Source organism: Sciurus vulgaris (assembly GCF_902686455.1).
Source record: "Sciurus vulgaris genome assembly, chromosome: 1".
NCBI lineage: Eukaryota > Metazoa > Chordata > Mammalia > Rodentia > Sciuridae > Sciurus > Sciurus vulgaris.
In genome coordinates, this window is record NC_136461.1 from 82,539,222 (window position 1) to 82,552,363 (window position 13,142).

At 38.0% G+C, this 13,142-nt stretch overlaps 2 protein-coding genes across 3 annotated transcripts in view; one reads left to right on the forward strand and one right to left on the reverse strand.

Annotated features, from left to right (window-relative positions):
- The window catches only part of SLC44A3 (solute carrier family 44 member 3), a 77,633-nt gene extending 75,456 nt beyond the window's left edge, over positions 1 to 2,177 (forward strand). For both annotated transcript variants that reach the window (XM_079148224.1, XM_079148225.1), the window contains one exon: positions 1 to 2,177. In XM_079148224.1, the coding sequence (XP_079004350.1) occupies positions 1 to 105 (105 nt within the window). In that variant the 3' untranslated portion in view covers positions 106 to 2,177.
- Positions 1,742 to 13,142, reverse strand: part of CNN3 (calponin 3) — a 27,679-nt gene continuing 16,278 nt past the window's right edge. Inside the window, exons 2-7 of the mRNA XM_079151210.1 lie at positions 8,226 to 8,347; positions 7,953 to 8,019; positions 6,634 to 6,771; positions 6,145 to 6,261; positions 4,093 to 4,239; positions 1,742 to 2,847 (exon numbers count right to left, since the gene is read on the reverse strand). Of these exons, the coding sequence (XP_079007336.1) occupies positions 2,506 to 2,847; positions 4,093 to 4,239; positions 6,145 to 6,261; positions 6,634 to 6,771; positions 7,953 to 8,019; positions 8,226 to 8,347 (933 nt within the window). The 3' untranslated portion in view covers positions 1,742 to 2,505. The remainder of the gene's footprint in view (positions 2,848 to 4,092; positions 4,240 to 6,144; positions 6,262 to 6,633; positions 6,772 to 7,952; positions 8,020 to 8,225; positions 8,348 to 13,142) is intronic.

Here is a 13,142-nt window from a genome sequence, read left to right on the forward strand (position 1 = left end):
AGTTTTGTGAAAAGGATCAACAGAGTTAACACTGCAAGGGGTCAGGGAGACAAGGACTCGGTAAGGACTGAAGAAGGAACAGAACTCAGGCCCATTGGGAGATAGCAGCCCAGCAGACATTTGTACCTGGAGGAAGTGACCTTCAGAACCGGTTACTGACAAAATAAATGTTAAGATAGACCTTGTTCTTCCTCATTATTTTTGCTATTGTTTGACCACATTACAATACTGTAACCATAAGTTATAGTCTTTTTCATACCATCTAGGACAGAAAAAATGTTTTTATAATGCATCAATTTAAAAAACAGAATACGGGGCTGGGGACATAGATCAGTTGGTAGAGTGTTTGCCTCGCAAGCACAAGGCCCTGGGTTCAATCCCCAGTACCGCAAATAAATAAATAAATAAATGAAAAACAGAATACGTGAACACTATCTGAGTTTATGAGGGCATACCCATAAATAAATCTCTTTAAAAACTGAATGTTGGCAGAAATCTCTGGAATGTTGCTCTTATTATACAGGTCGGGTCCTTCCCCTACTCATCTAATCCTGGAAATATGTTAAATATATTTACTTCCCAAAGTTTGAACTCTAACTGGAATGGGCAAACACAGAAAACAGGCAGAAGTTTAACCAGATATAACTTAGCTGGTTAAAAGCATGAGGTACTTTTACAGATTAGCACATATTCTGGAGAAGCAGTTTTCAACCACAATCCCACCTGAGAATTGCCTGAAGGAAGATTTTTTGAGCTACTGAGACCTGCACCCCATCTGAGATTTAGATGGGACTAAGGGAGAGCTTTTCCTTTTTAAAGCTTTAAACAAATTGGGACATTTAACATGTTGACCAGCAGCCTCATTTGTTACATGACTGGGTAAAATTAATCACCCTCCTAAGAGGAGGTTCAATCTGATTTATTTGGCAGGGCAGGTAGGAAGATGTAAGGCTGCTTTTCCTTCCTTAAGTGCCTCTTTGAAGATGACAATAAACAGCCTGACAGCTCAGGTCTACATTAAATGCAAATTTCTTGTTGTTGTTAGCATTGAGTTAATTTATTTAAAGTCTCCTTTATGAAAGGGATTTGCAGAGCAGTTTCTCAGAAACATTAAACTCAGTCATTAAGAATTACAAGCAAGTAAACTTCAGTTTTATGGATTCATCAAAACATGTCCTTCTTATTTGCCTCAGCAAAAAATAGGTGTCTTTTGCCCCAAAGCCTAATAGAAAATTCTACCAGGCTGGGACAGTGTCAGAAAGTGTGAGTTACCAATTTCCTTCAGTGATTGTATCCTTGTCATTTTGACACTTAGCTGTTGTTTGACTTTCTCTCTGTCATGACAGAAGGTTTAGGTTTTATTACACATCCTTGGTTATTATCAAACAACACATCCTGTTTCTGACCCAGAATGTTTCTTATTCTATAGAATATAATAAAATACCCCCCGTTCCCACCATAATTTTCTGAAGATTATTTTAAGATTATTCCAAGTTGAATTTAAGATGAAATCACAGAGAAATCAACAAGGTCAGATAATTCCTGGCTGTCATTCACTATGTGCAATGGACAAGTCCCTTTATTTTTCTAAGCCTCATTCTCCTTAAGCATAGAGGGCAATGTTTTGTGGATTAAATAATGTTAAAGTACCTTATCACAGCAGCTGGGAGAAAATATTTTCCCCCCTAATTTAACTCTATCTGGAAGCTAGTCAGAAAATAATCAGCCTGTGGTTCATATGAATGTTCAAAAAAAATATTTATTTATAAAAAATACAATGGGATAAGTTTATGCTGAGAAATGCAGCAATAAATACAGTTGGAGAAAACAGAGCAACTCTACATTGATACATTGGCACAAATGAAGATTTTGCAACCGCACCACCCAGACCTAAATGTCTGCAGGCCGTTTTTTTACATGCTCCTTTAGAAACACCACTCTGAAAAGATCTTGTCAGCTTAAGGAAGAGAATGAGTACACATATAATCACAAATGCACACTGATCATGACTTTATTTAAAAATTAGCAAACAATACTGTAGAAACAATATGTAAATTTCTAAAATGCTGCATCTTAGATTTAGTTGGCAAAGACCACATTTAGCAATAAGCATGAACTTAGTCTTCCATGTAGAAACCAGATACATTAAACTGAAAAAAAAAAAAAAAAAAAAAAAATTCCATATTGTTTGAAAATACAGTAAGATTGTAAAAATGCATAGATCTTTAATAAAAGAACTGGCTGTACAAGAGTACTCCCCTTTCACAGTATTCCTTTTTACTTCATATGCAAGTTATTGGTTATGCTGTAGGATTTAATTGTTACAGCACTAAAAGGCAACTATTTAGGGAAGAGGCAGAAAAAGGAATGTATGTAAGGCAAGTTTTTTTTTAGGTACAGTAAGCATAATAGTGTTTTAGGAAGACAAGATAAAAATTACTCAAGGCTAGCTTGGTTCTCACTGAATAAAAACAATGGACTAAATACTGAACTCCTCCATTGGATCTAGTAATCAATGCCTTGGTCGCCATACTGGTAATCTCTGGGATAGTCATCTTGGTACTCGCCATGGTACTCATCTGGGTATTCTGCCTGATAATCACTATCACTGATTTCCGACCCATTTGTTCCTGTGCCTTGGCTTCCATTGTGAATGACAGGTTCTGTGGGAGCAGCACAGTATTTGGGATCATATACTTGCCGCCCAAGCCCATACACACTCATGCCTTTCTGGGAAGCAACTTTGTTGGTACCCATCTGTAGAGAAATTGTCGAGTTGTCCACTGGCTGTAATGTCAGCTTTTGATCATAGATGTCTCTTCTGGTACCTGGAGCTAACATCCCCGCCTGGAAGCAGAACATAGTATTAAAGGTTGGAATGGCAGCTAAAATCTACTCTTGTTAATATTTTGTAAATTATGAAATTTGCTTTCATTTGCTTCAGGGCTAAACCTAGGTTGCCAAAATATTCTGAAGCCAAATCACTTTTATTGCCATATTCACTACCTTTGAAGCAAGCTCAGACTGTCCTTTGAATCCTTGCTCTACTATAAAATTGCTATTGGCCTCAACTAAGTTTACTTACGTTCAGTTTTAGGTTTCTTATCTGCAATGGAAACAAGACTACCTACTCTGGATCTAGGAGAGGATAAGATACACAGAATATAAAAGTAAAAGCATAATGCTGGCACACTTCAAAGTCACATTTGAATGCCTGTTATGACACACCCTGTCCAGCTTACCAATTTTTAGCATTTACAATTCATTCAGCAAAAACTATGCTTCTGCAGACCTTGAGGACTTCCGTCTCTTCAAAATGCTCTGAATCAGAAAAACCAAGCACTTCAGAACAGCTCGCCCCCATCTTTCTCAATAATGTACCTCATACCTCAGTTTCCCATTTAGGTTAAGCACACACTTTCAGATGTAAAGTGGGCAAAAAAGCAAACTTGAGTTGTAGCAATGAAAAAATGCAATGGGACATGTTCTGTCTAGGGCAAGTAAATCTCATCGTGGGGTCACTGAGAGAGGGTTTTGTTGCTTGTGGAACCATCTGAGGTGCTGGTAATCTATTTTTAACAAGGAAGTATTTTATCTTGAATATGGGGTTAGAACGTTGGTGTTTTCACCATGCTGCATTCCCATCTATTATTGAAGAACTACTTCATTACTTTTTTAGGAATTATTTAGCATTTCATAGGAATGATAGTTAAATAGCTCCTAGTAGAAGATCAGGTCATTTTACCTACCAACTTAAAAGGGACCCTTTAAAAACAAAACAAAAGACCAGCATTTAAATGTATAGTCCTTTACATGGATTTTGGAGCAAGAACACTAATAAACATATCTTTTTCTTTTCTGGTTAGGTAGTAAGGTTGTCTCTTCTAAGCGCCAACAAAACCCACAAACCACGCCACACTTTCTTTGTTGTTATAAAAGCCCTTTATGCTGCTTTCCCAGAAAAAATCTACTTACACTCTAAACATACTATACAAAAAATACCTACTTTGAACTTTTAGTTAATAAGGCAAATGTTCATTTAAAATGGCCCTTTTGTACTCTTTACTATAAATATTAAAAGTTATTGCTTACCTGGCTGGCTCCTTTGTTGGTGCCCATCTGCAGACTGATTGTGGTCTGATCAAAAGGTTTGTCAGTTTGCATTTTTGGATCATAAAGGTGCCTCCTAGTCCCATAGGCTGTCATGCCTGCCTGACTGGCACATTTGTTGGTTCCCATCTTTTAAATTAAAAATACAATTGGCATTAATTACAGAAGTCAATGATATGAACACAAAACTCTGTGGTACTAAAAAGATGGAAGGTAGACTGGGGGTGGAGTTCAGTGATAGGAGTGCAAACTTAACATGCACAGTACTGGGTTCAATCCCGAGCACACACGCAAAGGAAACGGGTACAACTGATGAGCTCTTGAGCCTAGTCTCTGGTCAACTAGATACAAATGCTCCTTTATGCTTTTGCAAATACATTTCAAATTATAATTTTAAAAAGAAATGTTTTCAAAAAATTCAAAGTATCTAGAACCTCACAGTATAATTAACCATACATAAACTTGCACAAATGAACAGATTTGGAAGGATACACAAGATATTAAAGTGACAGAATGATAAATTCCCCTATTCTCTGTAGCACAGATAACTAAATTAAGGGGTATCTGCTTCAGTCACAGAAGCAGACAAAAGGCCAGGCAGTATGACTCCCTGCTTTAGCTATGGTTTACATAAAACATGAAGGCAAATGCCAGCTATTGTCTCTGGGAGCTTAACAGGTTTTTAAACTTCAAGTTTAAAAATTGCCAACATTTTCATGGGAAAGGATCACATTTTATTCTTTCAACTCTCATACACTAGCCAGAGCAGGATAGGGGCAGAATGAGGAATCCTATCCTAACTCAACCAAGTTCAGAGGAACAATAATTAACTTCTCTCCACAGAACTATATGGCTTCAGGACCAACCAGTACACCCTGTTTTACTGGCTGGCAACAAGTTTCTACTGTTGTTTTTGTTTTGTTTTGTTTTTTGTTTCTGTTTTTCCTTAAAAATAATGCTGAATAAAGAAAATTTTTATCACTGAAAGTAAAACCCAATCATTAGAAAAGATTCAGAAAACATATTAGCAAAAAGAAGGGAAAAAGGGCTGGGGATATAGCTCAGATGGTAGAGTGCTTGCCTTGCAAGCACGAAGCCCTGGGTTCAATCCCCAGCACTGCAAAAAAAAAAAAAAGAAAAGAGGGGAAAAAAAATCATTGTAATACTACCATTCAGACATTCGCTGTAATTTTTGAATGCCTTGTAGCTTTTCTTGGGGGAGGGGAGGCTCTGTGTGTATATCTATAGCAGTGCATACAAATAAACACACATTTACAAAAATATGCATGTGCACTTTTTACTTAAAAAAAAAGTCACACTGATCATAGTATTTTAAAACCTAATTTCTTTTCCTCAACCTATCTGTCAAACATGAGTATATTTTCACATTAAAGGGTTCTTTATGGAGTTATAATTTAACCAACTATTATATTATTTAGAAATTCAAGTTTCCAATTTCCCACCACTTATACAATTATGTACTTTATAAAACTAATCCACCTGACATAGATTCAGTCAAGCAAGGGGCAGTGCATTCAGTAGGTATGAGAGAGTGAAGTCCATGGTATTAAGCACTGATGTTTCTGTGACACTCAAGGGGACAATGTGAAGAGAAAAAAGACATCTTAACCAAATATTTACCCAAAATTAAACCAACAACAGGGCTTAGTTGCTGTATGCTCTACTAGTGTAAATAAATGGCTCTGGCATTAGGGTTTTATAAAATGCTTCATTTGGTTGATAATATTTAGGAATTTAGAAAATACATTTTCTTAAAAATAATAATATGATCAGGAAAAAAAATTCATTTCCTGGAGATACAATTACCAAGTCAGGTGACATAACTAAAGTTTCTTTAAAAACCATCATCATCTCATAGGTTTTAAAGAGATATAAATTGTATAAACCACATATCCATCCCAGAAATCCACATTATTGTACTTCTATCTGCTTTACTTATGAGAGACTTAACTTTTGCACGGCAAGGATTAACAACATTGAATAAGTACTGAAAAGCAACACCACTTCACTTACCTGCAAACCAATCACACTCTGGCCAGCCTTTAATTTCCCTTCATCGAAACGCCTTGTTTGTTTTTCTGCATACTTAACTCCAATGTCAATGGATGTATGGAATCCTTTTGTTTTAGCCTGGACAGAGATACACATACTAAGAAGCAACATTCAGCTATTCCACTGGCAGAGTTTTACAGAAATGATATGTTTTACACTTTATAAGAAATGATATTTCCACAGACACAGGCTTCATTATGTGAGACCAAACTGGAGGTGAGAAACATATATAAGGCTATTCGGATCCACTGTCCCCCCTGATATATGAGAGCTCTAATTAACCTATCTAGTACAAGGCAGCTAATGTCAGCAGACTTCCAAAAAGCCAACAGTTACAGAGAGACAGCCCCCTCCCCATCTGATCTGAGCCCCCTATGGGAGAACAATGATGCAATTCGTCACCGATATATGGGGGATTCTTTTTTAAACGGGTCATGGACATGTACATACCAGACCTGCTAGAGCCACCAGTGTAGTCTGAACCTGGGTCATGTTTCCATTCTCAAAAAGATCATTTGCTTCAAAAATGTCATGTGGCTTCATACCATATGCCTGAATAGCTTTAATAAAGTTGCCAATATTCTCCAACTACAAAGAAAGAAAGATATCATTTTAGAACTACATGTTAACATTTTAAGAATTCTATTTTTGCCAGGTACAATAGCTCATTCCTATAATCCCAGCTACTCAGGATGCTGAGGCAGGAGGATCACAAGTTCAAGGTCAGCCTGGGCAACTGAGCAAGACCCTGACTTGAAATAAATTAAAATTGTTGGGAATATAACTCATTGGTACAGCACTTGCCTAGCATGCACATGGTCCTGTTTTCAATATCTAGCACCTCAAAAAAAGTCTATGACTAGTTACAAGATGCCAGATAGAAAGCTACTTGGCAAGGATTCTTCACCACATACATATTAAGCATAGCTTTCTTTCTGGAAAAGGTGTAATAAAATGGTTTAATAATCTGAAGAAGTGAGTTTTTTTCAGTCTTCTAATGGCAAAATCTTCCTTATGTATTTTTAAGACTTCTATGTAAAAACTATCCAGGACTGGAATTTTCCTTGTCAAAAATTACATACTGTCAGGTGTGGTGGCACATGCCTATCCCAGTGGCTAGGGAGGCTGAGGACCTAAGCAACTTAGTGAGACCCTGTCTCAAAATAAAAATTTAAAAAGGGCTAAGGATATGGCTCAGTTGTTAAGTGCCCCTAGATTCCATCCCTGGTACCCCCCCCCCAATTTACATACTTACATTAATAAAGAATTCATTATGTAAATTCATTACTATTTCAATTTCAAAATAAATTTATGGTTACTAATTGCTTATTCTCTCATCTCAAAACATATACACAGATCAAATAAATGTCTAATGTTACATGTACATTCATGAGCTGACATCACGTCTGACACACTATTCAATCAGTAGTTGTTATGTTAAATGCCTTACTTTCTCCTTCACTTATTCTTATGGTCTAGACTGTATTTCTCAGTGTATGTTGTGTCAAATTCTTTCTAAAAGCAGACACATTGAATATAGGAAATCTTCTAGGCTAAACATCTACTGATAATAAATAGAACCAATTCAAAAAATAATTATGGAAACACTTATTTAAATTGCATAAATAAATAAATACAGGCATGAGCATAAATTTCTGCTAACATCTATTTTAAAACCGTAATAAAAAAAATAATTTAAAAAAACCTGAAGTTTTCCTCCACATAAAGAGAAACCAACTAGGACCAGAGAGGACTGGTTTGGCTGTTACCTGAGGCCAATTTAATGAGGACTCGTTGACCTTCTTCACGGAGCCTGGCTGTAGCTTGTTTATAAGTCTAGAAACAAAAATATAAGAAACACCCTATTTACTGGTCACACAAAAACAAGGACTGGAATATTACGCTGGCTCCCTTAATAGCAATAAAGCAAAAGCATTAAACACATTTGCAGAATAACAAGGTTTGACACCCTGAACCAGGAAGCAGGGTCAGACAGAAGCCCACAGAAAGGACCAGAAGGGACTCCCGGAGGTCTAACTTACTCGCAAAGTATGATGCCATCCTTTAGGCCCAGTTGGAAGTTAGTGCCAATGCTCATGCCTGTCACCTCTTCTATCCAATTGCGAAGATCCTCTTCTGCCTGGTGATCATACTTGGAAGCAATCTGAAATACATGTTAACTAACTTCAGAGCAACGTCTCTATAGCATCACAAACTGCTGACTCACAATGTGCTCTGCTTTCGTTCATTATCCACCAAGACCACATCTGTGACAAGTAGTAAATTACACTCTAAATAGAGTTCATTGGTGAACTTAATCAGCAGATACAGCTTCAGTAACTAAGCACAAATTTTGGGTGAATACAGTGTGATACAAAATTTAGAAGAGCAAGCACATAGAAGCTGGGGCTGAGAACCAGAAAAGGATCCATCAAGACAAGACAGTCCCATTCAAGATACAGGGCAAATGACAAAAATGACAAGGATTTAATAGTGTGGTACAATACGGCATCGGCCATGACTTAAACTTTAAAGATTAAGTCATTAATCATCATATTCCAAAAAAAAGAAAAAAAGATGGGAGAGGATTCTGATGCATGCAGCTATTTTACACAGCAACTCAAGCTGGCCGACACATGTCATTCTAATCATTGTGTTGCTTGGAAAGTACTGGTGTGTGCCTTCTGTTTAACCAAATACATGCTACACACGCCACACACAATTTCCTCAGTACAGACTGTACTTATGATGATACTTAAATTCTGTTCATATAGTTAGTCCCTATCCTATTAGACTCCTCACAGGAAGGCAAAGAATTTAATTCATTTTCGGTACCCAGCACAGTGCCCTGACACTCAAACATTTATTAAAACTAAAGAAAATTGGTTAACTTTTTACAGTAAAGGCAACTTATGAACACAGACACTGCGCTATTATTACACATGCTAAAACTACCTGCTAAACACAGGTTTTCAAAGATCCCTTCATAATAAGAAGACCACAGACCAGGCAGTGGTGAATACCTGTAATCCCAGTAGCTGAGAAGGCTGAGTCAGGAGGATCACAAGTTCAAAACCAGCCTCACAATAGTGAGGCATTAAGCAACTCAGTGAGACCCTGCCTCTACATAAAATACAAATAGGAAAAAAAAAAAAAAAAAAAAAAAAAAAGGCTAGGGATCTGGTTCAGTGATTGAGTGCCCCTAAGTCCAATCCCCAGTACCAAAAAAAAAAAAAAAAAGAAGAAAAAAAGAAAAAAAGACCACAGAACTCAAATGTTTTAAAATAATTTTTTATTGAAACTCACATGCTCAAATCCTTGTCCTAGAGTATTAAGGAGGCTAGTCAATGAGTTATTAAGAATACAGTTGGGCACAAGGAAAGATCATGTAACACTTGTCTCCATTCAGCACAGGCAAAAGTACCAACTACATACGCATAGATAGGTGAAGCCCAGGGGACAGAGTTCATGAGCTTGGGAGTCAACTGCGGCATTGTTGGAAATGGAAATGAAGAGAAGAAATGTTTGCTGTCCATAAAACATAATTAGGTTGAATTACTGAAAAAAATGGCATCATGATATTTGGTCACGAGGAGGTCCTTCCAGCCCCAGTCTAACCAGTCATGCAAGAACTGAAGGAAATGTTTAGGCTCCTGATGCCAGAGCATAGGACTGCAGGCGGCATTGGGGTCCTTTCCAAATGTGAGAATCATGGTCAGCAGGAGCAAGACAGACATGTAAGCTGGTGGCCAACTCACCTTTAAGTCCCCAACAGTGAAAACCAGCATTGAGTCTTAAAAGCAAACTGTCATACTTGATTACAGTCCCTTTTCATGTTGCCACGGTCATGATAGCCTTTTATAATTTCCAAGATAGGAAAAATAGTCTGTTTCTCAGGTCACACACGTGGAAGAGTCATGTCGCCTTCTTGCAGGCTCACTATATGGCTGAGCCTTGACAGACCCTTGGAATATAATTAGGCTACACCTGAGGCTTTCAGTGACCCTCTCCCCAAACTGCACCACCAAGATGAAGCTCTACTCTGAGATAGAAAATGACTTTACTTATCAATGTCATTAAGAGAGCCAGTTCTTTATTCCCTACACAACTCACTCCACCAAATAAGAGAAATGACTCTACAATATAATGAATAAACTATCGATTTACTTAACCAGCAGTACAAAAGGAAACCCAACACGTTTGAATTTTCCTTTTCTTTTTTTCTTTTTTGCAATACTGGGGATTAAACCCAGGGTTTTTCACAAATAGGCAAGGGCTCTACCTCTGAGCTATATTCCCAGTCCTTTCTATTTTTTTGAGACACAGTTTCGCTAAATTGCCCAAGCTGGTCTCAATCTTTTGATCCTCCTGCCTCAACCTCCTGAGTAGCTGGGCTTACAGGCATGTTTCACCATGCCCAGTGAGTTTATGTTTTCATACTAATATAATTAACACTGCAATTTGCATGAATCAGATATTCCCTAGAAGTTAGTTTATAAAACAGTACTCAGGCACAATGTAAAACTACCTCATGTGTGACAAGATTCCTGCCCCCCTCCTACCCTCACTCCCTAAAAAACACTTGTATTTTTTATTTTTGTGCTAATTTGGGTTAAACTGACTTCTGGATGGGGGATCAGGAAAGAGGAGAGAGGGATGATTTTGCCATAGATGTTCCTTGTCTCTGGTAAAGAGGAAGCAATCACAGATAAATATTCTTGGATAATTTATCTCCAATATATCAAACAAACCCAATTATGTATGGTATCTTTAGAAAATGGAATAAATATTAAATTGTAGACAAATTCTTAATTCTTGATTATATTTTCACACTGGAGTATTGTTCTAGATGGAGAAAAACTCTCCATATAAACAGGAGGTACAGACAGATGGGGACAGGCAAAGATGAGAAGAAGAAGCCAGCACTCCTTACACACTAGCTACAGAAGGCAAACTGATTGTGAGTTGATTTATTTGAATAGTGAAGGAAGGCACTCTCAACTAGAAGATGTATTTCAATAGAAAGACATAATACGGTAGGGTGAAGAGTTCTGCCTTGACTCCAGCTGTCTTTGCCATGAGCCAAGTTTGTCTAACTTTGGATCCAGTTCCTGGCTAAATGACAGGAAGGCGTAACTCAATGAGTGCACCAAGTTCCTTCCTACTCTAGCTATCTACACAATTTGGTCAATCACCAAAAATTACCAGGAGCCATGCATAGCGGCACATGACTATAATCCCAGCAAGCTTGGGAGGCTGCAGCAGGGGGATTGCAAATTTAAAACCAGCCTCAGCAATTTAGCAAGGCCCTAAGCAACTCGGTGAGACTCTGCCTCTAAACAGAACATAACTAGGCACTGGGGGTGTAGCTCAGTGGTTAAGCACCCCTGGGTTCAATCCCCAGTAACTAAAAAGAAAAAAATTTTGTGTGTGAAGGAATATGCTGTTCATTTTTTAAATGTAGAGAGATAAAAGCATGTGTTAAGTTTTTTTTTTTTTATGATGATGGATCATATACCAAATAAGATCAATATTATCTCCCCTGAAAAAAAAAAATGTATAAGAGCATATTTATGTTCCCTTTGTTTAAAATGCGTCCAACAGATTTGGTGCCATGCCCCAAACCACAAAGTGATTACAGACCTGACTCCTAGATCCCAGTGAGAAATTTTCGTCTTCCCTCACAGTTCTTTCCAAGGAGTGATGATATAGAAAAATCAAGTTCTGGAGTCAAAGGGACCTGGTTCACATCCCAGTCTTAACAATGACGGGCTGGAGTGGAGCTCTGGCAGGTGATTCTGACTCTGACACTAGGTACAACAGCATATGCACAGAAGCGATTCCTAAGTACACACATGCAGAGCTCAAGGCCATACCTGATAAACTAAAAAGCAAAACTGGGAATGCATCAGGGTCATAGTACTATTGGTTTTGACTCACAGTTTTCCTTTAACTAAAGGACCAACAAAGATTTTTTTCACCCAAATACCACTGACCTTTTTCTAGTAAGTGGAGATTCCTGAAGTCAAGTCAGCTAAATACTCCTGTCTATTAAAATCAAGGCAATAAGAAGGTAAGCCATGAGTCAGGAATGAGGGCACACACTTTTAATTCCAGCTACATAGGAAGCCTGAGGCAGGAGGAGCACAATTTCAATGCCAACCTGGGCAATTAGTGAGACCCCCATCTCAAAATAAAAAGAACTGGGGATGTAACTAGGTAGTACAGCACTTACCTACCACATGGGAGGCCCTGGGTTCAATTCCCAGTATTTGAGTGGAAAAAAGGTAAGCTTTGGCTAATAAAATTTATTCACTAGTTTCATCTGAAAGACTTTAGTTTCTGAAGATAGGGCAGAAAATGATGATATTTTCTTCCTTGTAACAACAACAAAAAGGTTAACTTTAACAATCTTATACTCACAGAAATTTCACTCTAGTTTTTTGAAAGGGAAAAAAAGTCACTCTTCTGAGATGTTTAATTTATTTCCATTATTCTTCTTCACGATTTATTTTACTTAATGTTCTAAAGCTTTCTCAGACTTCCGGCCTCATCCTGTCAAGTCCACAGCAGCCCCTCTGTTTATATGCCCACTCTTCCTCACAAGTTCTCCACAGAGGTGCCTCTCGACCTTGTCAAAGTGTGCTGCACAGGCGAGCTGAAGCTTCCTCACTGAAGCTCACCAACCTCCTCTTATCAAATACCCTCAAGAGCAAGAAGATAAAAGCCAAGGGAAAGGCCTCAGAGCACTGGATGGGTTGACCATCCTCCCCGTCATTCAGTGCTGGCTGGTTCTGTTCTCGCTCTTCTGCAGTGTCAACTGTCCTTCCACTTTTTCCAGAGACTCCAGGGGTTTCAGGGTTCATCCCAAGGGGCTTCTGGTTTGGGCTCTGCCCTGGCTCTTTTTTAGGATGGCACCAGTTTGGAGTCACACTTCAATTCAAATGCAAATCAGTCCT